We start from the raw sequence: 27,749 nt of genomic DNA, 5'->3' as shown, positions 1-27,749 counted from the left end.
CTACTCTGCGTCTCACAAAGACACGGCGGTTGGAACCAATAATCTTACATTTGGACTCATCGGACCAAAGGACAGATTTCCACCGGTCTAATGTCCATTGCTCATGTCTCTTGGCCCAAGCAAGTCTCTTCTTATTATTGGTGTCCTTTAGTAGTGGTTTCTTTGCAGCAATTTGACAATGAAGGCCTAATTCACGTAGTCTCCTCTGAACAGTTGATGTTGAGATGTGTCTGTTACTTGAACTCTGTGAAGCATTTATTTGGGCTGCAATTTCTGAGGCTGGTAACTCTAATGAACTTATCCTCTGAAAGTCTGCAGTAGAGGTAGCTCTGGGTCTTCCTTTCCTGTGGCGATCCTCGTGAGAGCCAATTTTATCATAGTGCTTGATGGTTTCTGCGACTGCACTTGAAGAAACTTTAGAAGTTCTTGAAATGTTCCGTATTGACTGACCTTCATGTCTTAAAGCAATGATGGACTGTCGTTTCTCTTTGCTTATTTGAGCTGTTCTTGCCATAATATGGACTTGGTACTTTTACCAAATAGGGCCATCTTCTGTATACCACCCCTACCTTGTCACAACACAACTGATTGGCTCAAATGCATTAAGAAGGAAAGAAATTCCACAAATTAACTTTTAACAAGGCACACCTGTTAATTGAAATGCATTCCAGGTGACTACCTCATTGATTTATATTTGTTATTTCACCTTTATTTAACCAGGTAGGCTAGTTGAGAACAAGTTCTCATTTACAACTGCGACCTGGCCAAGATAAAGCAAAGCAGTGCGACAGAAACAGCAACACAGAGTTACACATGGAATAAACAAGCGTACAGTCAGTAACACAATATAAAAAAGAAAGTCTATATACAGTGTGTGTAAATGGCATGAGGAGGTAAGGCAATAAATAGGCCATAGTAGCAAAGTTATTACAATTTAGCAGATTAACACTGGAGTGATAGATGAGCAGATGATGATGAGCAGATGATGGTGTGTAAGTAGTGATACTGGTGTGCAAAAGAGCAGCAAAGTAAATAAAAACAGTATGGGGATGAGGTAGGTAGATTGGGTGGCCTATTTACAGATGGACTATGTACAGCTGCAGCGATTGGTTAGCTGCTCAGATAGCTGATGTTTAAAGTTAGTGAGGGAAATGTAAGTCTCCAGCTTCAGCGATTTTTGCAATTCGTTCCAGTCACTGGCAGCAGAGAACTGGATGGAAAGGCAGCCAAAGGGGGTGTTGGCTTTGGGGATGACCAGTGAGATATACCTGCTGGAGCGTGTGCTACAGGTGGGTGTTGTTATCGTGACCAGTGAGCTGAGATAAGGCGGAGCTTTACCTAGCATAGACTTATAGATGACCTGGAGCCAGTGGGTTTGGCGACGAATAAGTAGCGAGGGCCAGCCAACTAGAGCATACAGGTCGCAGTGGTGGGTGGTATAAGGCGCTTTGGTAACAAAACGGATGGCACTGTGATAGACTGCATCCAATTTGCTGAGTAGAGTATTGGAAGCTATTTTGTAGATGACATCGCCGAAGTCGAGGATCGGTAGGATAGTCAGTTTTACTAGGGTATGTTTGGCAGCGTGAGTGAAGTTGGCTTTGTTGCGAAATAGAAAGCCGATTCTAGATTTGATTTTGGATTGGAGATGTTTGACATGAGTCTGGAAGGAGAGTTTACAGTCTAACCAGACACCTAGGTATTTGTAGTTGTCCACGTATTCTAGGTCAGAACCGTCCAGAGTAGTGATGCTAGTTGTGCGGGCAGCGAATGGTTGAAAAGCATGCATATGGTTTTGCTAGCGTTTAAGAGCAGTTGGAGGCCACAGAAGGCTACTTTGAAGAATCTCAAATATAAAATATATTTTGATTTGTTTAACACTTTTGGTTACTGCATGAGTTCATATGTGTTATTTCATAGTTTTGATGTCTTCACTATTATTCTACAATGTAGAAAATAGTAAAAATAAAGAAAAACCTTGAATGAGTAGGTGTCCAAACTTTTGACTGGTACTGTATGTGGAGACTGTTTACTGACAAAAATGTATTTTATTTAACCAGGCAAGTCAGTTAAGATCAAATTCTTATTTGCAATGCCGGCCTACCCCGGCCAAACCCGGACGACGCTGGGCCAATTGTGCACCGCCCTATGGGACTCCCAATCACTGCTGGTTGTGATACAGCCTGGAATCGAACCAGGGTCTGTAATGACACCTCTAGCACTGAGATGCAGTGCCTTAGACCTCAAATTATAAGGTGTCTTAAACTTCAAAGTCAAATAGCAAAATGTTCCTTGGTATGACTTTCTTAAAACAATTACACTGAGCTGAGTAGTACCAATATTTGTTTTGAATTAGGAGACAGCTGGCAATACTTCTGTGAAAGAGGACACGCATTAGTCACTCAGCAGTACGCTTTATTTCATCTTGGAACCATTTTGAAATGGACTACAGTTATTTTTATACTCTTCTGAAACATTTCTTCTGTATTTTTCCATTCCAGTTAATTAAAATGGGGTTTATTAGAGCTGCACGCTTTCAGAGAGGAAAAAATAACAAACATATGTATCTTCTCTTCTTTCAGACATCTAATTTCCACTAATGTCGAGGCCAGTGGGTCTAGCTTTGTTCAGCCTGTTTGGGTCTGTTTGTGTTGGAGTGGAGGATCTCCCCTAACACACAGCATCTCAGAATACTTCTCCAGATCCTCTCTGCTTTACAGACCACTAGCAAGGCTCCATCATTCAAAGGGGGAGGGTGGAGAGGAAAGAGAAAGTTATCTGAAGTGGTTTCTCTTTTCTCTTCCCCTCTGCTGTGGCAAAGTCAGTGTTTTCAGACCAGATGTTTAAATATTTTTTTATTTTATGATGTTTTTGGATTTCATAAAGAACCCCAATGCCTCTGTAGGAAGAAAGGGTTTGGGGTTAGTCAGAACAGGATGACTCAATAAGAACAGCCGCAATAAATCAGACCCCTTCAAAGGGATAGTTCACATACAAATGTACCTCATCATGTGGCTACCTAGTCTCTCACTTTCCCATGGTCTAATGGCCCTTGCTCTTCCTCTCTATCTCACTCTGTCTCATAATGCTTTATGAAGTTTAGCCTTGTAGGCCTAACTCACTCAGGCCAATGGTTTATTCCACAGTCTGCCATGTCCTGTCTACTTTGCACTGAAACAAATCCTAAGCAAAGATACCTTTGGCACCGTTTCACTTGGAATCGTCGATCTCAAGCAGAGTTCACTCTGTGTTCTTCTTTCTATGTGAGGTAAACTTGAAGGGAGTCACCCATTTGCTTTCAATAGACAACTGAGTTTTGCACAAGAGATTGGCCCAGTTAGATTGATGAAAGCAGTAGGGTGCTCCTGGGTTTTGCAGAAATCCAGGATAAAGGATTACCTCCCCATCTATTCCCTTATGATTCTTGGGATCCTCCAACTGGGATTTCTGAAAAATCATGGAAGCTTTCTGTATTTTGCAGCTGTAGGTGGAACCATCACATACAGGTCAGCACACACAGATTCCTTTCCTCAAGGACGGCAGGAAAATAGGATGTATCCTCTTAACAAGGCCCGAGAGTGTATGAAATAGGGGAGGGAGGGAGGGAGGGAGGGGGAGGGAGGGAGGGAGGGGTGGGGAGAGGAGAGGAGAGGAGAGGAGAGGAGAGGAGAGGGAGAGGGAGAGGGAGAGAGAGAGAATTTTGGGAGCAGCTGACTTGTTGATCGAGGCAGATTCATATGGGTTTTCATTCAGTAGCCCATTCCAACCTGCAGTGGCTGGCTTATGAGAGGAGCAACAATGTAAAAGAAAGATAACAATATGGTATGAAAACACATTTTAAAAAAGTGTGAAGCTAAAACAGTCGTTTCACCATGTGACCCACCCAAAGTGTAGGCTGCTCGAGACCCACCATACTCACTCAGACAAGGGCTTTTTTTTTGTTTTTTTTAAGGGTATAAAAAAAAATCTTTGCTTTCAAACATTGCATTTTTAATGAACATCAATTGACAAAAGTGAATATTCCAGGGTCTCTTCCCAACAAATCAAGAGGCAGACATGCCAGAACGTTAGGATTCAAAACTAACGTTTGCAGGCAAAACTTTTTTGCAGTGGTTTTAGTGAAGGTAGTTGATGTAAACTAGCCACTTGTGAAATGCACTCATCTTGCTAGCTCTTATTTAGTATTTTTTTGGGGGGGGGGTTGGGGGGGCGGCAGGTAGTTTTTTTAGGCCGGCAGTGACATAGGTACTGACGTAGTTCCTCCTGATACCCTTGCCCAGAGACCCAGTCTCCGCGGATGGCTTTTCGCTCTGTCTTGTTGCGCTCATTCATTTATCCATCCCCCCTCCCTCTTCTCATTTATCCATCCCCACTTCCCCCTTCTCATTTATCCATCCCCACTTCCCCCTTCTCATTTATCCATCCCCACTTCCCTCTTCTCATTTATCCATCCCCACTTCCCCCTTCTCATTTATCCATCCCCACTTCCCTCTTCTCATTTATCCATCCCCACTTCCCCCTTCTCATTTATCCATCCCCACTTCCCTCTTCTCATTTATCCATCCCCACTTCCCCCTTCTCATTTATCCATCCCCACTTCCCCCTTCTCATTTATCCATCCTCACTTCCCCCTTCGCATTCCTCCATCCCCACTTCCCCCTTCTCATTCATCAATCCCCACTTCCCCCTTCTCATTCATCCATCCCCACTTCCCCCTTCTCATTCATCCATCCCCGTCCCTCTTCTCATTCATCCATCCCCCTTTTCTCTTCTCATTTATCCATCCCCACTTCCCCCTTCTCATTTATCGATCCCCACTTCCCCCTTCTTATTCATCCATCCCCACTTCCCCCTTCTCATTCATCCATCCCCTCTTCTCATTTATCCATCCCCCTTTTCTCTTCTTATTCATTCATCCATCCTCCCTCCCTCTTCTCTTCTTATTCATCCATCCCCCTCCCTCTTCCCTTTCTCCCATCCCCCTCTCCCAGACAAACTAGCAGCTAGCTGGCAGACCCTGCGTCTTTCTTCAGCGAGCCTGCCGGGGCTGCTGCCATTTGCTGTGTGGCCGCCAGCGGGGCACCTTGCTCTAATTAAAATGCCTTCTGTGCTTCTCATGCGAGGCAGGCCGGCCCTCGCCGGCTGCCGGAGCTCTTGGGGTTCTTCTTGCAATGCTCTCTCTCGCTCTCTGTGTGTGTGTGTGTGTGCATGCGTGCGTGCGTGCGCAAGGAAAGGACATCCAGAGAAGAAGCCATAGGGACTGATCGGAAACACTGTAGTCATCGACACAAGCCGAGTTCCAGTTCATCAACATTCTGCCTGGAGTGCGGTCACTCTGCCCTGGTTCACTCCCCCTACTGGATCCAATGCTTAATCCAGTATAAACTAGTGTACAGAATGTATTATACAAGAGACAAAATTCACAAATTCTACAGCACAAAGGCAGAGTCATGTCTTAAGTGTAAAACTAAGAATGACTCAATGATTCATGCCTTCTGGGAGTTCTATGAAGTTCTAAAGTTACGAGTTAGAAAGATGGCTGTCAGATGTTTTACAATGTAAATGTACTTTTAATCTGCATATTTCAAGGGTACGGTGATATACCCAATGGGTTGGACCATCTCGTCATTCAATTAAAGAAAGAAAATACTTAATTGGAAATCAAATTATACTCCATCATTAAGACAGTGGATGAATCAAATGCATTATTATTTAAATATTGAAAACATTTGGCCTACAGAGAGAAACTAAATAGTGCAATTTGAAGCCATATGGTATAAAGTGTTACAAGCACCTGAGATGTCCGGTACGAACGAGATGGGTACGAACGAGATGGGAGCATATGGGTCTGAGCAAGTGTGATGTCTTTAATGTTTGTTGAAATGTATGTACATATGAGTTGTTGGTTTTTGTCTTCATTTTTTGTATTTTTTTGTCTTTATGTTGAAGATTGGGCATTAAGTCCCCGCCAACGTCATGTTTAGTTTAGTGCACTTGTCAAACTCATTCCACAGAGGGCTGAGTGTCTGCAGGTTTTCACTCAAAACTTTATTGATGAATTAAGGCCGCTAACTAGTAAGGAACTCCCCTCACCTGGTTGTCTAGGTCTCAGTAAGGAACTCTCCTCACCTGGTTGTCTAGGTCTCAGTAAGGAACTCTCCTCACCTGGTTGTCTAGGTCTCAGTAAGGAACTCCCCTCACCTGGTTGTCTAGGTCTCAGTAAGGAACTCCCCTCACCTGGTTGTCTAGGTCTCAGTAAGGAACTCCCCTCACCTGGTTGTCTAGGTCTCAGTAAGGAACTCCCCTCACCTGGTTGTCTAGGTCTCAGTAAGGAACTCTCCTCACCTGGTTGTCTAGGTCTCAGTAAGGAACTCTCCTCACCTGGTTGTCTAGGTCTCAGTAAGGAACTCCCCTCACCTGGTTGTCTAGGTCTCAGTAAGGAACTCCCCTCACCTGGTTGTCTAGGTCTCAGTAAGGAACTCCCCTCACCTGGTTGTCTAGGTCTCAGTAAGGAACTCTCCTCACCTGGTTGTCTAGGTCTCAGTAAGGAACTCTCCTCACCTGGTTGTCTAGGTCTCAGTAAGGAACTCTCCTCACCTGGTTGTCTAGGTCTCAGTAAGGAACTCTCCTCACCTGGTTGTCTAGGTCTCAGTAAGGAACTCTCCTCACATGGTTGTCTAGGTCTCAGTAAGGAACTCCCCTCACCTGGTTGTCTAGGTCTCAGTAAGGAACTCTCCTCACCTGGTTGTCTAGGTCTCAGTAAGGAACTCCCCTCACCTGGTTGTCTAGGTCTCAGTAAGGAACTCTCCTCACCTGGTTGTCTAGGTCTTAATTGAAAGGAAAAAACATAAACCGGCAGACACTAGGCTCTCCATGTAATGAGTTTGACACCCCTGATCTAGTGGGTCTATGACTGAGGAATGTTAAGTTGTTTGTTTTCTTTGTATACAGATATTTTTTGTTCTGTCTGAAAACCAAAATAAAATGATATATTTTTAAATAAACAAAGTGTACTTTAAAAAAAAAAAGAGGAAAATCTGAAGGTAGGGCAATTGCATGTTGAGAACAGGATAAAGCTAATAGAAATCAGAAGTTACTTCCGAGACGGGTCATTTCCCTCCAAGCGCTTGCTTTTCCATTGTGACACCACCATACAGTGACTTAGTTTCTTATGAGAACAGTATGTTTCTAGGATACAGGTCTCTCCTACTAGCCTGTTAGCCAGGGTGCTGTGGTGAGTCTCCTACCTACTACTAGCCTGTTAGCCAGGGTGCTGTGGTGAGTCTCCTACCTCCTACTAGCCTGTTAGCCAGGGTGCTGTGGTGAGTCTCCTACCTCCTACTAGCCTGTTAGCCAGGGTGCTGTGGTGAGTCTCCTACCTCCTACTAGCCTGTTAGCCAGGGTGCTGTGGTGAGTCTCTTACCTACTACTAGCCTGTTAGCCAGGGTGCTGTGGTGAGTCTCCTACCTCCTACTAGCCTGTTAGCCAGGGTGCTGTGGTGAGTGTCCTACCACCTACTAGCCTGTTAGCCAGGGTGCTGTGGTGAGTCTCCTACCTCCTACTAGCCTGTTAGCCAGGGTGCTGTGGTGAGTATCCTACCTCCTACTAGCCTGTTAGCCAGGGTGCTGTGGGGAGTCTCCTACCTCCTACTAGCCTGTTAGCCAGGGTGCTGTGGTGAGTCTCCTACCTCCTACTAGCCTGTTAGCCAGGGTGCTGTGGGGAGTCTCCTACCTCCTACTAGCCTGTTAGCCAGGGTGCTGTGGTGAGTCTCCTACCTCCTACTAGCCTGTTAGCCAGGGTGCTGTGGTGAGTCTCTTACCTACTACTAGCCTGTTAGCCAGGGTGCTGTGGTGAGTCTCCTACCTCCTACTAGCCTGTTAGCCAGGGTGCTGTGGTGAGTATCCTACCTCCTACTAGCCTGTTAGCCAGGGTGCTGTGGGGAGTCTCCTACCTCCTACTAGCCTGTTAGCCAGGGTGCTGTGGTGAGTCTCCTACCTCCTACTAGCCTGTTAGCCAGGGTGCTGTGGGGAGTCTCCTACCTCCTACTAGCCTGTTAGCCAGGGTGCTGTGGTGAGTCTCCTACCTCCTACTAGCCTGTTAGCCAGGGTGCTGTGGTGAGTCTCTTACCTACTACTAGCCTGTTAGCCAGGGTGCTGTGGTGAGTCTCCTACCTCCTACTAGCCTGTTAGCCAGGGTGCTGTGGTGAGTCTCCTACCTCCTACTAGCCTGTTAGCCAGGGTGCTGTGGTGAGTCTCCTACCTCCTACTAGCCTGTTAGCCAGGGTGCTGTGGTGAGTCTCCTACCTCCTACTAGCCTGTTAGCCAGGGTGCTGTGGTGAGTCTCCTACCTCCTACTAGCCTGTTAGCCAGGGTGATGTGGTGAGTCAGGTTACCATAGAAACCAATGGGTCAAGCCTCTGTGTGAATAACGACCTGTGAAATCACTGTCTGTTTCTCTTTATGCAAAACATATGAGGCATTTTTGGTGAAACTCAATAGGCTATCAGGCCTCTGAATTTCTTTTTAGAGTTGCCGAGGAAAGTGATCATGATTGTCAGAGCTGGAGATATGTCAGAAGGGTAGCTTTGAATTTTGTTCAAAGACACCAGAGAGAGGAGAGAGAGAGATATAGAAACAGAGATGAAATGATTGAAAGAGAGAGAGAGCGAGAGAGGGGGAAATGCCAAACATACGGGGACTGTCCCGTTGTGGATAGGCCTACCTTTTAAGAATTTATAAAGCACCAAACAGAGGGAACAATATAGTGTTTTAGTTCCTATATAGTAGGTCTCAAGTTAGCATGATGTCCTAGGTCTGTAAGAATGACATGTCCTGTGTGCCAATTCTCTGTCCATTCTCCCTAAATGTACACTTCTTTACCTCCTTTCGTGGATTAAAGGATTAACCTTAATTGAAACAGCTGTTGGAAGAAAAGAGTGGAAAACTCCCTCTAATAGCCCATGCTTACACACATCCAATGCTTTGAGTAAAGCTTCTGCTGACCACACACCTCCATGGAAACTTCTTGAAAGTAAGCAACAGGCTTGACCTCTTCTTAACTCACCTTCACGACAGGACTCAAGGAGCCCACCCGAAGAATTGTTGTAGCTTTGGCCCCACGCTCAAAACATCTAATTTTCGACTTTCAAAGAGGAGGAAAGATTCTTTACAGACTGCAACAATGGGTTCAGTATGTGAGATAAGCTTGCAATCTCAGTTGCTTCTCGTATTTTGGAGCAATTACTGTTAAAGCTCTCGTGAGATGAAAGAGTCCATATTTCTTTGCTCCATTTTCATTGAGTGCTATAATTGCCATATTGTAGATGTATCACATGACAGGCATGATATTGTCCTTATTTCTCAATCTTCAAGAACGGTTGGTCAACAGATCTATCGTTCTTACTTTTTAGCTCAGAAGTCCTTTTTTTCATCCATCCTCATATGTTTTGCTCTGTAAGCAACAACTTGGCTGACGCTCGTTGAAGGCTTTCACAAGCACAGATCTAGGACATATGCTACCTTACCCTCTAACCAAATCCTGAACTTGACTATTGAGGGTTAAAATGGTGAAAGGGCCGACTTCATCATGGCGTAGCAGTCAGACGTCTTTCTTTGTCCTGTCGTGTCCCTTGTATATATCTTTTTACATCTTTTTTTTCTCGCATATCTTTTAAAAATATTTTCCTAAACCTCAACTTCTAAATACTCTCCTGCAACCCGCCTCACCCAATGTGGCGTGGATCTGTTTTTTTTTTTCTAAAGTATTTCTATTTACTTTGGATCTGGAATCCCTCAACTGAAGCTGGCCAGCTAACTAGCTACCAGCTATCAGTCAGCAAACCATTGCTAGCGGTCATCAGCTAACCTTTAGCTCGGAAAGCTCTCGCCAGTTCGAACAAAGTGACTCAAACCAGAGCATATAACGGACCTATTTTTTTCCCCCATATCCCCGGATTCCTACCACAAACTCTGAACATTTCCATCTGGAGCTTTGCAACTAGCTAACCTCAATCCCGGGTGACTACTCCTGGCTAGCGTTTCCAATTAACCTGAAGCTAGCCCGGACAGGGCTCCTGTGCTACCACCGAAGCCCACCTCTGGGCTACAATATCCGGACCCCTTCTACTGCCAGTACGGGGCACAGAACCCCGCCGATCCTCTACGACTGGAATATCGACATAATCTGCCCGAAGATTCCAACAGGCCCCTCAGGCACGATGTCCGCTGAAGGCCCATTCTGCTAACCGCGGCCTACTAGCTACCTAGAGCTACTTGGAACCCTACTAATTCCACGACTGGTCTATCGACGTCACCGCACGAAGAGACAAAAACAGACTTACCCCCATCACGACGTCCCCCAAATGCTAACTTGCTAGCACCGGTCTGTTAACTGCTAGCTTGCTTGCCCCAGTCTGCTAACTGCTAGCCCCGGTCTGCCAACTGCTTGCTTGCTAACACGGTCTGCTAACTGCTAGCTTGCCAGCCCTGGTCTGCTAACTGCTAGCTTGTTTAGCCCCGGCCTACTAACTGTTAGCTTGTTAGCATCAGCCTGCTAACTGTCTGAATCGTTGTGTACCCAGTCAGCCCAACCACTCACTGGACCCATATGTTCACTTGGCTACGCATGCCTCTCTCTAATATCAATATGCCTCGTCCATTACTGTCCTGGTTAGTGATTACGGTCTTATTTCACTGTAGAGCCTCTAGCCCTGCTCAATATGCCTTAACCAACCATGTTGTTCCACCTCCTACATATGCGATGACATCACCTGGTTTAAACGTCTCTAGAGACTATATCTCTCTCATCATTACTCAATGCCTAGGTTTACATCCAATGTACTCACATCCTACCTTACGTTTGTCTGTACACTATGCCTTGAATCTATGCTATCATGCCCAGAAACTTGCTCCTTTTACTCTCTGTTCCGAACGTGCTAGACGGCCAGTTCGTTAAGTCTTTAGCCATACCCTTATCCTACTTCTCCTCTGTCCCTCTGGTTATGTGGAGGTTAATCCAGGTCCTGCAGTGCCTAGCTCCACTCCCACTCCCCAGGTGCTCTCATTTGTTGACTTCTGTAACCGTAAAAGCCTTGGTTTCATGCATGTTAGCATTAGAAGCCTACTCCCTAAGTTTGTTTTACTCACTGCTTTAGCACACTCTGCCAACCCGGATGTCTTAGCCGTGTCTGAATCCTGGCTTAGGAAAACGACCAAAAACCCTGAAATCTCCATCGCTAACTATAACATTTTCCGCCAAGATAGAACTGCCAAAGGGGACGGTGTTGCAATCTACTGCAAAGATAGCATGCAGAGTTCTGTATTGCTATCCAAGTCTGTACCCAAACAATTCGAGCTTCTACTTCTAAAAATGTACCTTTCCAGAAACAAGTCTCTCGCTGTTGCCGCTTGCTATAGACCTCCCTCTGCTGTGCTCTCGATACCATATGTGAATTGATTGCCCCCATCTATCTTCTGAGCTCGTGCTACTAGGTGACCTAAACTGGGACATGCTTAACACCCATCCTACAATCTAAGCTTGATGCCCTCAATCTCACACAAATTATCAATGAACCTACCAGGTACAACCCCAAATCTGTAAACACGGGCACCCTCATAGATGTCATCCTAACTAACTCGCCCTCCAAATACTCCTTTGCTGTTTTCAATCAAGATCTCAGCGATCACTGCCTCATTGCCTGCATCCGTAATGGGTCCGCGACCAAACGACCACCCCTCATCACTGTCAAACTCTCCCTGAAACACTTCTGCGAGCAGGCCTTTCTAATCAACCTGGCCAGGGTATCCTGGAATGACATTGACCTCATCCCGTCAGTAGATGATGCCTGGTGATTCTTTAAAAGTGCCTTCCTCACCATCTTAAATAAGCATGCCCCACTCAAAAAATGTAGAACTAGGAATAGATATAGTCCTTGGTTCACTCCAGACCTGTCTGCCCTTGACCAGCACAAAAACATCCTGTGGCGTTCTGCATTAGCATCAAATAGCCCCCGTGACATGCAACTTTTCAGGGAAGTTAGGAACAAATATACACAGGCAGTTAGAAAAGCTAAGGCTAGCTTTTTCAAACAAAAATTTGCATCCTCTAGTACTAACTCAAAAAAGTTCTGGGACACTGTATACTCCATGGAGAATAAGAGCACCTCCTCCCAGCTGCCCACTGCCCTGAGGCTAGGAAACACTGTTACCACTGATAAATCCACTATAATTGAGAATTTAAATAAGCATTTTTCTACGGCTGGCCATGCTTTGCAACCTGGCTACCCCTACCCCAGTCAACTGCCCGGCACCCTCCACAGCAACCCACCAATGCCCCACCATTTCTCCTTCACCCAAATCCAGATAGCTGATGTTCTGAAAGAGCTGCAAAATCTGGACCCATACAAATCAGCCGGGCTAGACAATCTGGACCCTCTCTTCCTAAAATGATCTGCCGAAATTGTTGCAACCCCTATCGATAAGAGACATTACTGTGCAGCCGTATTCATCGACCTGGCCGAGGCTTTCGACTCTGTCAATCACCACATTCTTATCGGCAGACTCGACAGCCTTGGTTTCTCAAATGATTGCCTCACTGGTTTACCAACTACTTCTCTGATAGAGTTCAGTGTGTCAAATCGGAGGGCCTGTTGTCCGGACCTCTGGCAGTCTCTATGGGGGTGCCACAGGGTCCAATTCTTGGGCCGATTCTCTTCTCTGTATACATCAATGATGTTGCTCTTGCTGCTGGTGATTCTCTGATCCACCTCTACGCAGACGACACCATTCTGTATACTTTTGGCCCCTCTTTGGACACTGTGTTAACTAACCTCCAGACGAGCTTCAATGCCATACAACTCTCCTTCCGTAGCCTCCAACTACTCTTAAACGCAAGTAAAACTAAATGCATGCTATTCAACCGATCACTGCCCGCACCTGCTCGCCTGTCCAGCATCACTACTCTGGATGGCTCTGACTTAGAATACGTGGACAACTACAAATACCTGGGTGTCTGGTTAGACTGTAAACTCTCCTTCCAGACTCACATTAAGCATCTCCAATCCAAAATTAAATCTAGAATTGGCTTCCTATATCGCAACAAAGCATCCTTCACTCATGCTGCCAAACATACCCTCGTAAAACTGACCATCCTACCGATCCTCGACTTCGGTGATGTCATCTATAAAATAGCCTCCAACACTCTACTCAACAAACTGGATGCAGTCTATCATGGTGCCATCCGTTTTGTCACCAAAGCCCCATACACTACCCACCATTGCGACCTGTACGTTCTCGTTAGTTGGCCCTCGCTTCATACTCGTCGCCAAACCCACTGGCTACAGGTTATCTACAAGTCTCTGCTAGGTAAAGCCCCGCCTTATCTCAGCTCACTGGTCACCATAGTAACACCCACTCGTAGCACGCGCTACAGCAGGTATATCTCACTGGTCACCCGCAAAACCAATTCCTCCTTTGGTCGTCTTTCCTTCCAGTTCTCTGCTGCCAATGACTGGAACGAACCGCAAAAATCTCTGAAGCTGGAGACTCATATCTCCCTCACTAGCTTTAAGCACCAGCTGTCAGAGCAGCTCACAGATGGCTGCACCTGTACATAGCCCATCTGTAAACAGCCCATCTATCTACCTACCTCATCCCCATACAATATTTATTTATTTATCTTGCTCCTTTGCACCCCAGTATCTCTACTTGCACATTCATCTTCTGCACATCTACCATTCCAGTGTTTAATTGCTATATTGTAATTACTTCACCACCATGGCCTATTTATTGCCTTAACTTACCTCATTTGCACTCTTCTTGTTTCTTTTGTTCTACTGTATTATTGACTGTATGTTTTGTTTATTCCATGTGTAACTCTGTGTTGTTGTATGTGTTGAATTGCAATGCTTTATCTTGGCCAGTTCGCAGTTGCAAATGAGAACTTGTTCTCAACTACCTACCTGGTTAAATAAAGGTGAAATAAAAAATAAAAAAATCACACAGTGTAGCTACTAACTAGCTATACGGGGACATGGTCAACTAGCCTTAGATTAAGTTGAGTGTTTGCAGGACTCCCACACCTTCTGTGTTGGTTGAGAAAATGGCATTATTTTGCATTCTCAACTGACGTCTTTTGAGATCAGTAAAACTGGTTGTTTTTTTTTGTTTTTTTATATATATATATATATACGGTTATATCTCAGATGCGCCTTTTTTCTCATACAAAATCACCTTTCGTGTATTCAAACCAGTTGGCTTTGAGAAGGTCCTGTTCTTGTCTTTAGCTGCCCCTATAAGCTGTGTTTGCGTCAAATAAATAAATAAAGGTGAAATAAAATAAGAAAATGAGACCATACAAAACTCAATAATAGCAACATTTACTTCAAAACTCCTTCTGCTGTGATGTCCACGCAGGTTAGCAAGCCTGTGGCAAATTGAGGCGTAGTCTAACAGTCGGTACGTCATGAATTTGTGTGAGCTCATACACGGGATGGTAAGCGCACACCCAATACATGGCAGGCATACGTAACAGGACCATAACAATAGACTGCATTTTTTTTCTTATTTTGCTACAAAGGCAAGAGTGTGCCACAATATTTTTTGGCTGTCAAAGTAGAACATGTACAGTAGCTTATGTGTTTGGTCGTGTGTTTTTTCTCCACAATGTTTGATGAAGACTTTCCTCCTGGTCCATTGCACCTAAATTAACTGTCCAGTCATCCCTACTACGTCGTCTATTCATGATCAAAATTAAAGGACTGAAACAATGCAATTGTTGGTTACATTGTTTCGGGTCATTTACTGAACTATCACAAAAGACTATCACAGCACTACACGGCACTTCTTGTTCGGCGTGGAATGCTTGGCCTGGTTCAAGGTACGCCAGTTCATTGGATTATAATTGTTCTATCTATGCAACGATTCTGGTGTTGGATTTGGTGGAATTAATCTTTATTCAAGATTTCAAAAAGATAGTTGTTGGCCTAATTGGAGAAAAGAAAAAACATGTTGCTGCTGAGGCCATTTTGTTAGTTTCAGTCTGGAGAACTTGACATTTCGAGGCCATTTTGTTAGTTTCAGTCTGGAGAACTTGACATTTCGAGGGCATTTTGTCAGACGTTGTGCCTGTGTTCTTCATCAGTGTGTGGGGATAAACCTCAGAAGGGTCTGGAATACTAATCTCCATGACAAATGAAAAAGAGGGAAGATTTTGGTTCTCATTGCTGTGGCTATAATAGTATATTCACATGAATGGGCCTTGAACTTGTTTATGGCTGGTGAACACCATTGTGTGTTGGTCCTGACATGGTGAGAATGGCTTGAAGATAGCCTACTCCAATATCAAAAATAGCAAGTGGTCAAATTTCATGTACCTACAGAAACACATCCACCAAACATGTGACATGTAGAAAAAGTCCATGGGAGTGAAAACACTTGGGCTTTTTAACTCGCTAAACACAACTTGGTTGAGTAAATGTATTAGAAAGACGTACTGACTGACTGACAGATAGAAAAGACAGACCCTCAGACTGTAATTATAGTACCTCAATGACACAGCCAGACAGACAGTAATTATAGTACCTCAATCAGACAGACTGTAATTATAGTACCACAAAAAAACAGATGGACAGACAGACAGACTGTAATTAGTAATTACAGTACCACAATGAAACAGACAGACAGTAATTATAGTACCTCAATCAGACAGACAGACGTAATTATAGTACCTCAATGAGACAGACAGACAGACTGTAATTATAGTACCTTAATGAGACACAGACAGACAGACAGACAGACAGACAGACAGACAGACAGACAGACAGACAGACAGACAGACAGACAGTCAGTAATTATAGATGGGGGGGGGTATGCAAATAGTCTGGGTAGCCATTTGATTGGCTGTTCAGGAGTCTTATGGCTTGGGGGTAGAAGCTGTTTAGGAGCCTGTTGGACCTACTAGACTTGGTGCTCCGCACCCACTTGCCGTGCGGTAGCAGAGAGAACAGTCTATGACTATGGTGACTGGAGTCTTTGACAACTTTTAGGGCCTTCCTCTGACACCGCCTGGTATAGAGGTCCTGGTTGGCACGAAGCTTGGCCCCGGTGATGTACTGGGCCGTACGCACTACCCTCTGTAGTGCCTTGCGGTCGGAGGCCGAGCAGTTGCCATACCAGGTAGTAATGAAACCCGTCAGGATGCTCTCGATGGTGCAGCTGTAAAACCTGTTGAGGATCTGAGGACCCATGCCAAATCTTTTCAGTTTCCTGAGGGGGAATAGGTTTTGTCTTGCCCTCTTCACGACTGTCTTGGTGTGCTTGGACCATGTTAGTTTGTTGGTGATGTGGACGCCAAGGAATTTGAAGCTCTCAACCTGCTCCACTACAGCCCCGTTGATGAGAATGGGGGCGTGCTCGGTCCTCATTTTCTTGTAGTCCACAATCATCTCCTTTGTCTTGATCATGTTGAGGGAGAGGTTGTTGTCCTTGCACCACACGATCAGGTCTCTGACCTCCTCCCTATAGGCTCTCATCGTTGTTGGTGATCAGGCCTACCACTGTTGTGTCATCAGCAAACTTAATGATGGTGTTGGAGTTGTGCCTGGCCATGTAGTCATGAGTGAACAGGGAGTACAGGAGGGGACTGAGCACGCACCCCTGAGGGGCCCCAGTGTTGAGGATCACCGTGGCGGATTTGTTGTTACCTACCCTTACCACCTGGGGGCGGCCTGTCAAGATGTCCAGGATCCAGTTGCAGAGGGAGGTGTTTAGTCCTAGGGTCCTTAGCTTAGTGATGAGCTTTGAGGGCACTATGGTGTTGAACGCTGAACTGTAGTGAATGAATAGCATTCTCACGTGTTCCTTTTGTCCAGATGTGAAAGGGCAGTGTGGAGTGCAATTGAGATTGCATCATCTGTGGATCTGTTGGTGCAGTATGCAAATTGGAGTGGGTCTAGGGTTTCTGGGATAATGGTGTTGATGTGAGCCATGACCAGCCTTTCAAAGCAGTTCATGGCTACAGACGTTAGTGCTACGGGGCGGTAGTCATTTAGGCAGGTTACCTTAGTGTTCTTGGGCACAGGGAATATGGTGGTCTGCTTGAAACATGTTGGTATTATAGACTCAGACAGGGAGAGGTTGAAAATGTCAGTGAAGACACTTGCCAGTTGGTCAGCGCATGCTCGGAATACACGTCCTGGTAATCCGTCTGGTCCTGCGGCCTATTGAATGTTGAACTGTTTGAAAGTCTTACTCACATCAGCTGCGGAGGACATGATCCCAGTCTTCTAGAACAGCTGGTGCTCTCATGCATGTTTCAGTGTTACTTGCCTCGAAGCGAGCATCGATGTTATTTAGCTCGTCTGGTAGGCTCGTGTCACTGGCCAGCTCGCGTCTGTGCTTCCCTTTGTAGTCTGTAATAGTTTTCAAACCCTGCCACATCCGACGAGCGTCAGATTCGATCTTAGTCCTGTATTGACGCTTTTCCTGTTTGATGGTTTGTTGGAGGGCATAGCGGGATTTCTTATAAGTTTCCCACTCCTTGAAAGCGGCAGCTCTACCCTTTAGCTCTGTGCGAATGTTGCCTGTAATCCATGGCTTCTGGTTGGGGTATGTACGTACAGTCACTGTGGGGACGACGTCCTCGATTCACTTATTGATAAAGCCAGTGACTGATGTGGTGTACTCCTCAATGCCATTGGAAGAATCACGGAACATATTCCAGTCTGTGCTAGCAAAACAGTCCTGTACTTTAGCATCTAACAGACAGATATTCAGACAGACTAATTATAGTACCTCAATGAGACAGATAGACAGAAAATACTGATTTATAGACAGACAACTTTGGGACGACCATTTAAACAAAAACCTAACCAATTTAGACATAACTCTAATGACTTTAATGATAATGATGAGTTATGTAAGTGACCATTGGGGAAAAGTACCTTCAAGGATGTCTTGTAACAGATGCATAGACATGACTGTTGTAGGACCGCTGCAGAGTTCCGGCCCACGGCCATAATAGACGGGACCTGTCTGTTTTCATACCTAATTTACTGTAGTACAAATTACCCGAACATGGTTTAGAAATTTAGAAAATAATTCATTTTGATTCATGGTTTGTAGCAAATAATTCATTTTGATTCATGGTTTGTAGGAAATAAATCATTTTAATGCATGTTTTGTAGAAAATAATTCATTTTGATTCATGGTCTGTAGAAAATAATTCATTTTGATTCATGGTTTGTAGGAAATAATTAATTTTGATTCATGGTCTACATGGTCTACAGTGGTTATCTGGGTACAATGGATACAGCAGCCATCCATGATGTAGTCAGTGGTTACACATTATGGGTGATCATTTAGTTTATTTGATGGTTGCAGTATGTTTTTTCTTACTAAAGGCAGCCCTGCTGTCTATAAGGTCAACTCAGGGTGAGCACTCTGATGCCACAGAGAACAAAGAGAGTCATTCCTATTGGTCACCTGACAGTATGTTGTTTCACACACACAGAGGCAACAATTAACCCACTCTCTCTCTCTCTCTCTCTTTCTTTCTCCCCTTCTCTCCCACCCAGATTCGGACCTGAGCATGCGGACATTGAGCACCCCCAGCCCTGCTCTCATCCTTCCTCCTCACCTCCACCCTCTCTCTCCTCTCCTCCCCCCGTCGGCCCCCTTCAACAGCTCCTCCTCCACCTCCTCCTCTGAGACGGTTGCCATGGTGCACGCCACCTCCCCTCCCCCTCTCTTCTCCGCCACCCACTCACGCCGCCGCGCCACCCGGGACCACCACCAGGGGGCATCGGTGCCCATCGACCTCTTGCCGGACCACATCTTCCTGGACGTCTTTGCCCGCCTGCCCACCAACCAGCTCTGCCGTTGCGCCCGCGTCTGCCGCCGCTGGTACAACCTGGCGTGGGATCCCCGGCTGTGGCGGAGCATCCGGCTGACGGGGGACGTGCTCCACGTCGACCGGGCGTTGCGGGTACTGACGCGGCGCCTCTGCCAGGACACGCCCAACGTGTGCCTGATGCTGGAGACCCTGGTGGCGAGCGGGTGCCGGAGGTTGACGGACCGCGGGCTGCTCACGGTGGCCCAGTGCTGCCCCGAGCTGCGCCGCCTGGAGGTGGCGGGCTGCTATAACGTGTCCAATGACGCCGTGTTCGAGGTGGTGTCGCGCTGCCCCAATCTGGAGCATCTAGACGTTTCAGGTAAACATCTACATTTACGTTGAACATTTTAATCATTTAGCAGACTTACTGTCAAGTGAATTCACTAGGTTCAGTAGGAGAAAAAAACCCCACCACATATTACAGTTATCACAAGTAGACCAATACCCGCTGTCAGCAGAATCAGTGCCACAAATAAAAAACTGTGTGTGAAAGAAAGAAAAGTACACTTACCCTCCTCCTGCCTTAAAAAAAATAAAATAAATGCTGCTCAGAGATATTATGGTGACTAATGTATCTAAGGTGCCAACCTTCATCATGGAGAAGTAGTCTCACCATACATTAATCACCATAATGATTTCTGTATCTAAGGTGCCAACCCTCCTCTTGGAGAAGTAGTCTCCCATACAGAAATCATTATGGTGACTAATGTATCTAAGGTGCCAACCTTCCTCTTGGAGAGGTAGTCTCCTATACAGCAAGGCCACCTCTTTGCACTAATTTCCCAGTACGGAAGGGATACATTGAAATAACTTGTGAGTTGTTATTTTAAAGAAGACAAACCAGAGCAACCTTGGGTAAGGTGGTACATTCCTAAAGTATGACCTATGACCTAGCTCTCCTGTTCTTCAGGAACCAGGGGCTAGCAGTAATGAATACTACTTCTGACTGTCCCTCCCACTCCCAGGACTCCCCCCGCCGTTATCTCTGTTTACATTACAACATGTAGGACGTACAGGATCACAATGTTCTGGAATGTTCTTCTCTCATCTCTTCAAAGACCTACTCTTTGAATAATGCGTTCACATATTAGTATTATTTCCCATGCTGAAAACCTGACATGAGTCAAATGACTAATCTATGAAAGATTAGTCAAAATACATGTAGGCTTATAACACGACCCTAATTTGACTAGCTCTGTGAAAAGGGTCTCTTTGAGTTAATACCTCGTCCAAGTCAACCCGGCTTTGCAGACCTAGGGGAAATACATACTGCGTGTCAAATGTCATTATTTAATACTTTCAATTACTAGTTTTCCTGGCACAATGGAACGAACCAATGGAATACTCCTAAAAGTGCAAATCTCAAGATAAGTGCACCGCAAATGTTACATGTATACCAGTATGTATTTGACCCAGGTCTCCTGCTGAGACAACCCAACAAACTTCCTATGTTCTCTGTGGTACAAACTGTCCAGAGCCCAGTGTTGTTTGCCACAGTATTTCTCTATCTACACTCTCACTGCATACTGTCTCCAGTGTTTTCAGAGAGGAGGACCGTGGAATATGGGAATGGAATGCGACTTCAGTCTCTTTCCTGGTGTTTTATTTCCCACTTCCTGTGCCCTTCTTCCTGCCGGAGTAGATTGTTGCCGTCCCGGTGCGTGTCATAGGTCAGCTGGAGTTCCCTCTGTTGAAGGAATCTGGGTTCTGTTCATTAGGCCTCAAATGGAAGAAAAATGTTCAGAAACAAAGTGGAGTAACACATCTCAGATGTTTCCCCTAGATGCAAAACCATTCCATCCACTTCATAGCTTTCATACACTTCCGAAAGGCAAGACCATCAACTAACCTATTTGGCAGCTCAGCACTTTCCCGAATGTTCAAACATCGCTCTTCTTGCTATCTCAGAGCTGTCGTACCTTCCTCTCAACTGGGCATCCCACGTTTCAGTCTGCACAAGAGAGGTTATAGGAGGAAGGAAAGAGAAGCCTTTTAAAGGTGCTCAACTCAACATAATGTTTTTTTCAGGAAGGGATGGCCTGGTGAAAGAAGAAAGGCTGTGGCCAGTCACAATTAAAAACATCCGGCATGTTCTCGTGAAAAATATATGCAAAAGGGTGGAACCAGAAAACCTGGGCGTGTCCCCTACTTCTCGTTGTGTTTGTTTTAATTCGCCCCCCACCCAATATGGAGCGCCGTGCTGCTTTCCATTTGTAGATCAGTAGCAGATCTCAATGCTCATGACTTCTGGTTTTAATATCGCTCTGGGAATTAAAACAAACAGGAGTAGAATGGTCTCTTACGTGACGTTAGACAGGACATGGAATACCTGACATGTGCATTCCATAAAATGTAATTAGTGGGCCTTAAGAAAGTAGCTATGCTCTGAATGTTGGGACTGTTTTGTAAGAAATGGGTTCTGTGGTGGACTGTATTTCACTTTTGTTTTTGTTTTTTGGTAGTTTTGACACGCTCTCTAAATCCTGAATACACCTAAATACTACATTCTCTCTCTCTTTCATTCTTTCTCTCTCTCTCTCAAGGCTGCTCCAAGGTGACCTGCATCAGTCTGACGCGGGAGGTATCCCTTAAACTATCACCAATGCATGGCCAGCAGATCTCCATCCGCTACCTGGACATGACTGACTGCTTGGCCCTGGAGGACGAAGGCCTGCACACCATCGCCGCCCACTGCACCCAGCTCACCCACCTCTACCTGCGGCGCTGCATGCGCCTCACCGACGAGGGCCTTCGCTACCTGGTCATCTACTGCCCCGCCGTTCGCGAGCTCAGCGTCAGCGACTGCCGCTACGTCAGCGACTTCGGCCTGCGCGAGATCGCCAAGCTTGAAGGCCGGTTGCGCTACTTGAGCGTGGCGCATTGTGGAAAGATCACTGACGTCGGGGTTCGGTATGTCGCTAAGTATTGCTCACGGCTGCGATACCTGAATGCGCGGGGCTGCGAGGGGCTCACGGACCATGGCCTGGAGTACCTGGCCAAGAGTTGCCCCAAGCTAAAGTCGCTGGACATCGGGAAGTGCCCGCTGGTGTCGGATGCAGGCCTGGAACTGCTGGCGCTCAACTGCTTCAATCTGAAGCGGCTGAGTCTCAAGTCGTGCGAGAGCATCACGGGCCGCGGGCTGCAAGTGGTGGCGGCCAACTGCTTCGACCTGCAGCTGCTCAACGTGCAGGACTGCGACGCGCCACTGGACGCACTGCGCTTTGTGAAGCGCCACTGCAAGCGCTGCGTCATCGAGCACACAAACCCGGCCTTTTTCTGAGGAGATGGGGGGGGAAATGGGCTACAAACTGAAGCCTGTATCCCACACCTACACATAATGTAATATGCACATGACAATCTATCATAGTTGTTATTATAGCACTCATAAGACTGTTTTTAAGTTATTTTTTTTCATCCCTATTCCCTCACTACAAACTGTTTCCCAACTTTCAAAAATGTATGTTTTTAAGAACATATTTTAATTCTAAAGGGATCAGTTTTAAGCAGATGACTGCTGTTAGTATATAATAAAACACTAGTGTATATTCATTTGAAAGGAACAACTATAATAGCATGAAAAACTCAGCTCTTTCTCAGTATCTTGTCACTATCTCGTCAGGCCAAGAATTTGAAATGGAATGCAATTTAATTATGAGTAATGATTTGTGTCAAAGGTTCGCGTGTGACATTCCACTGAAGAGGTCTCCCTTTCAGTTGGCAGTGCTTGTGGGCAATATAGTCATGGGTCCAGTAACTCCCAGTCATTCCACCCTGCTTAAAGAGGCTGTACAGTTCATATGATAGAACATTAGTCCATTTCTTAACTCATGAAACCACATAAAACCCTTAGTTTTAATTAACAATATGCTTCTACTCATGCCGTGGAGAGGTGTGCACCTTTCCTGTCCAATGAGGTGATCGATGAGCAATATTTCTGTACATTAAGGGGGACCCCATTTGGCTCAAGAGCACCCCCAGAGGCAAACGTTCTGTATTTCCTTTTTAACCTATTAGATAGGTTTTTTTTATGTTGGCTTTTCAACTAGAGCCTAAAATCTGCTCTTATTCATTGTTTACATGTCATTCGTCTGCAGTTTTTAAATGCAAGACAATCCTACCATCATGTCCTTGGTTAGTGAAGTGTGGGTTTTCAATGTCCATTTCCATTTTGTTAAAGAATTGTGTACACTAACTATGCTCAGACAATCACTAGAACAAGTGTGTTCACTTCTCTTTTCTTTATTGACATAATAGTGGAATAAAATAATGTCCTAAATGAGGATGGCCTCTGAGTCAGGTATGTCTCAAAATCATCATTATTATTATTATAGAACTAGTATGCAATCAAACAGAGATGCTACTTAATGTTAAAATGAATATGTGCAATTATCAGGAATTCATGATTTTTCTGCCCTCAGACATCATTGAGGAGTAAGATTTGTTCTTCATAAACAAGGGTAAAGCCCGCACCTTAGTCAACGTCTGTCATGAATACGTTTTATTTTGTATTTTCATTGCAGAATGAATTACTGTTATGTGTCTAATAATTCATTTTCTGATTTTTGTAAGTGGTGCTGATCACATCCATATTGGGTTTACACAAATTATATATATATTTTTTTGTTTAAACATTTCAGGAAATGGTCCATGCTAAACATTACCAACTAAAGAGACACTAAGGAGCTCGCCATGAAACTCTGTCTGGAACGGTGACCTGCATTCATAGGTGTGTTTATGCCCCTTGGCTGCTCTACAGATCATGGAGTTATTATGCCCCTTGGCTGCTCTACAGATCAGAGTTATTATTAAGCCCCTTGGCTGCTCTACAGATCATGGAGTTATTATGCCCCTTGGCTGCTCTACAGATCATGGAGTTATTATGCCCCTTGGCTGCTCTACAGATCATGGAGTTATTATTATGCCCCTTGGCTGCTCTACAGATCATGGAGTTATTATGCCCCTTGGCTGCTCTACAGATCATGGAGTTATTATGCCCCTTGGCTGCTCTACAGATCATGGAGTTATTATTATGCCCCTTGGCTGCTCTACAGATCATGGAGTTATTATTATGCCCCTTGGCTGCTCTACAGATCATGGAGTTATTATGCCCCTTGGCTGCTCTACAGATCATGGAGTTATTATGCCCCTTGGCTGCTCTACAGATCATGGAGTTGTTATTATGCCCCTTGGCTGCTCTACAGATCATGGAGTTATTATGCCCCTTGGCTGCTCTACAGATCATGGAGTTATTATTAAGCCCCTTGGCTGCTCTACAGATCATGGAGTTATTATTATGCCCCTTGGCTGCTCTACAGATCAGAGAGTTATTATGCCCCTTGGCTGCTCTACAGATCATGGAGTTATTATGCCCCTTGGCTGCTCTACAGATCATGGAGTTATTATTATGCCCCTTGGCTGCTCTACAGATCAGAGAGTTATTATGCCCCTTGGCTGCTCTACAGATCATGGAGTTATTATGCCCCTTGGCTGCTCTACAGATCATGGAGTTATTATTATGCCCCTTGGCTGCTCTACAGATCAGAGAGTTATTATGCCCCTTGGCTGCTCTACAGATCATGGAGTTATTATGCCCCTTGGCTGCTCTACAGATCAGAGTTATTATTATGCCCCTTGGCTGCTCTACAGATCATGGAGTTATTATGCCCCTTGGCTGCTCTACAGATCAGAGTTATTATTATGCCCCTTGGCTGCTCTACAGATCAGAGTTATTATTATGCCCCTTGGCTGCTCTACAGATCAGAGTTATTATTATGCCCCTTGGCTGCTCTACAGCTCAGAGAGTTATTATTATGCCCCTTGGCTGCTCTACAGATCAGAGTTATTATTATGCCCCTTGGCTGCTCTACAGATCAGAGTTATTATGCCCCTTGGCTGCTCTACAGATCAGAGAGTTATTATTATGCCCCTTATTATGCCCCTTGGTGGCTCTGAAAATCCTCACAAACATCCTGGCCCACACATTGTGACTGGAGCTAGCCTGTGACCCAAGACACTCTACAATGGTGGTGTGGGTGTGTGTGTGCGTGTGCACGAGAGTGAGTGAGTACGATTGTGTCACTGAATGTCATGAGTTTCTTTAGACCAATCCACTGTCTCACTCCACCCCTCAAATCCTCATTTCATCCATGTCATCTCAGTCACACGAGCACTGGGAGAGGAAACGGGGTGATTTTCAAGTCACTTTGCATGCTGGAATTAGTTACAGTAAGTGTTTAAACATTCAGTCACGTTCTCACACCATTTAACACTACTATCGTGTGGGTGGTTGTATTAAATGGTGTCATACATCAGATGGTATTGCTGTGACTGGAACACATGTGTAGATTGAACTGAATCAAACAACCCAGAACAAAGAATACCATGCTTCCTTTCTCTGCATTACATCGACCACCACATGCCCACAAATAATCAAATTGGTGTTTTATTTTATATATGTATTTTATTATTACATTTTTCCTGTTTTAAGGTCTACATAAACAAGTACAATCACATTTCTCAACTTTACATAACCCATCGCCTTTGTACTGCTGAAACCTGTCAAGTTCTGCCACCTAGTGGTGAATGTGCTAACTACATCCAAAATAGCATGGCAGTGAGACTTCAGGGGTGCAATTATTAGTCGAAACAGTTGAAACGTTTTGCAACTAAAACAAGAGTTTCTATAGGACAAATAAAGGTAGGTCCCGCCCCCTTTTTCTTCTGTTTAAGAAACGTTTAGCAACAGAATTGGTGTAATGGATATGCCCCTGATCAGTTCATATTATTGACCTTAATTCAGGTTTCATGACCAGTCTAGTAGTTTTGATTACAGATCTGTGTGTATTCCATTATGTGAAAGAAAGCAGCTGATTCTGTCCCAGTGCTCCTACTACAGTAGTACATCAGTCAACAAGTCACTAGCTGCGCGATTAGCGTACGAAACGCTTCGATCACACCGACAGTGTTTTGCATATTGGTACACCAGAAGTACATTCGTTTTCAATGGAACACTGCGTTTGCCTTGTGGCATTGCGTTGGAGAGGCAGTTGCAGTGTGTTCTGTGTGGTGCATACGTTGGATTTATCGAAGTTAAGGGTCAAAATGGATGCGTAAACGGCTTGACAGAAATCAACAGAAATCTCATCATTCAAATTTCTCAAACATACAACTATTATACACCATTTTAAAGATACACTTCTCGTTAATCCAACTACATTGTCCGATTTCAAAAAGGCTTTACGGCGAAAGCATAACATTAGATTATGTTAGGACAGCGCCTAGACAAGAAAAACCACACAACCATTTTCCAAGCAAGGAGAGGCGTCACAAAAACCAGAAATACAGCTAAAATTAATCACTAACCTTTGATGATCTTCATCAGATGGCACTCATAGGACTTCATGTTACACAATACATGTATGATTTGCTCGATAAAGTTCATATTTATATAAAAAAAAAAAACATTTTACATTGGCGTGTAATGTTCAGAAATGTTTTGCCTCCTAAAAACTTCCGGTGAATGAGCACATCAATTTACAGAAATAAACGTTGATAAAATATTCAACTGTTATTCAAAGAATTATAGATACACTTCTCCTTAATGCAACCGCTGTGTCAGATTTCAAAAAAGCTTTACAGCGAAAGCACACTTTGCAATAATCTGAGTACAGCGCTCAGACAACAACAACAAGCAATACAGATACCCGCCATTTTGGAGTCAACTAAAATCAGAAATAGCATTATAAATATTCACTTGATCTTCATCAAAATGCACTCCCAGGAATCCCAGTTCCACAATAAATGTTCATTTGTTTCGATAAAGTCCATCCTTTATGTCCAAATACCTCCATTTTGTTCACGCGTTCAGTCGAGTAATCCAAATCCACTGTGCTCGCGCAGTGAGTTCAGACGAAAAGTCAAAAAAGTTATATTACAGTTCGTAGAAACATGCAAACGATGTATAGAATCAATCTTTAGGATGTTTTTATCATAAATCTTCCAGAATATTCCAACCGGACGATTCCTTTGTCTTCAAAAAAGAAAAGGAACACAGCTAACTCTCATGTGAGTGCGCGCCACTGAGCTCATGTCATTTTCTCACTCATCTACTTCCAGGAGCTCTTATTCTCTCCCTATTTATAGTAGAAGCATGGAACAACGTTCTAAAGACTGTTGACATCTAGTGGAAGCCTTAGGAAGTGCGAAATGAACCCTAAGTCACTGTATACTGGATAGGGAATCACTTGAAAAACTACAAACCTCAGATTTCCCACACTTCCTGGTTGGATTTTTCTCAGGTTTTTGCCTGCCATATGAGTTCTATTATACTCACAGACATCATCCAAACAGTTTTAGAAACTTCAGAGTGTTTTCTATCCAAATCTACTAATAATATACATATCTTAGCTTCTGGGACTGAGTAGCAGGCAGTTTACTCTGGGCACCTTCTTCATCCGGAAGTCAAAATACTGCCCCCTACCCAAGAGAGGTTAAGAAAACTAAACTCAAAACAACAACAAAATAAAATACTTAGCTTTTATTTATTTATTAACTCTGCCAGTGTCTCTTTTGGGTCACTTTTGCCGGTCCCAAGCCAGGATAAAGGAGGAGGGTTGGAATTGTGACATTAAAAAAAAGAAGAATCGACAGAAGAAAGTTCATTTGTAGTTCGAAACATATTTAGGGTGTTTTTTTACTCACTTTTTTGTCTCTCCCACGACATTATTCCTCTCTCCTACAGCGTCCATCACAATTACATGCACATGGCTTGTTATGCAAATTAGGTGATGACGTCATTTAGCGACTTTTAGGACAGCCAATAGCTACTTTCCTTACTGAGGAGTTGGCAACACTGGCGGGAA

At 44.6% G+C, this 27,749-nt stretch overlaps 1 protein-coding gene across 1 annotated transcript in view; it reads left to right on the top strand.

Annotated features, from left to right (window-relative positions):
- The window catches only part of fbxl7 (F-box and leucine-rich repeat protein 7), a 65,657-nt gene extending 42,489 nt beyond the window's left edge, over positions 1–23,168 (top strand). Inside the window, exons 3-4 of the mRNA XM_029726545.1 lie at positions 18,572–19,207; positions 21,432–23,168. Coding sequence (XP_029582405.1) covers positions 18,572–19,207; positions 21,432–22,168 — 1,373 coding nt within the window. The 3' untranslated portion in view covers positions 22,169–23,168. The remainder of the gene's footprint in view (positions 1–18,571; positions 19,208–21,431) is intronic.
- Positions 23,169–27,749: the final 4,581 nt, after the last annotated feature.

The sequence above is a fragment of the Salmo trutta genome, chromosome 31 (genome assembly GCF_901001165.1).
Source record: "Salmo trutta chromosome 31, fSalTru1.1, whole genome shotgun sequence".
NCBI classification, from domain to species: Eukaryota; Metazoa; Chordata; class Actinopteri; order Salmoniformes; family Salmonidae; genus Salmo; species Salmo trutta.
The sequence above is the reverse complement of the archived record's forward strand: the minus strand, read 5'-3'. Positions and strand labels throughout refer to the sequence as shown.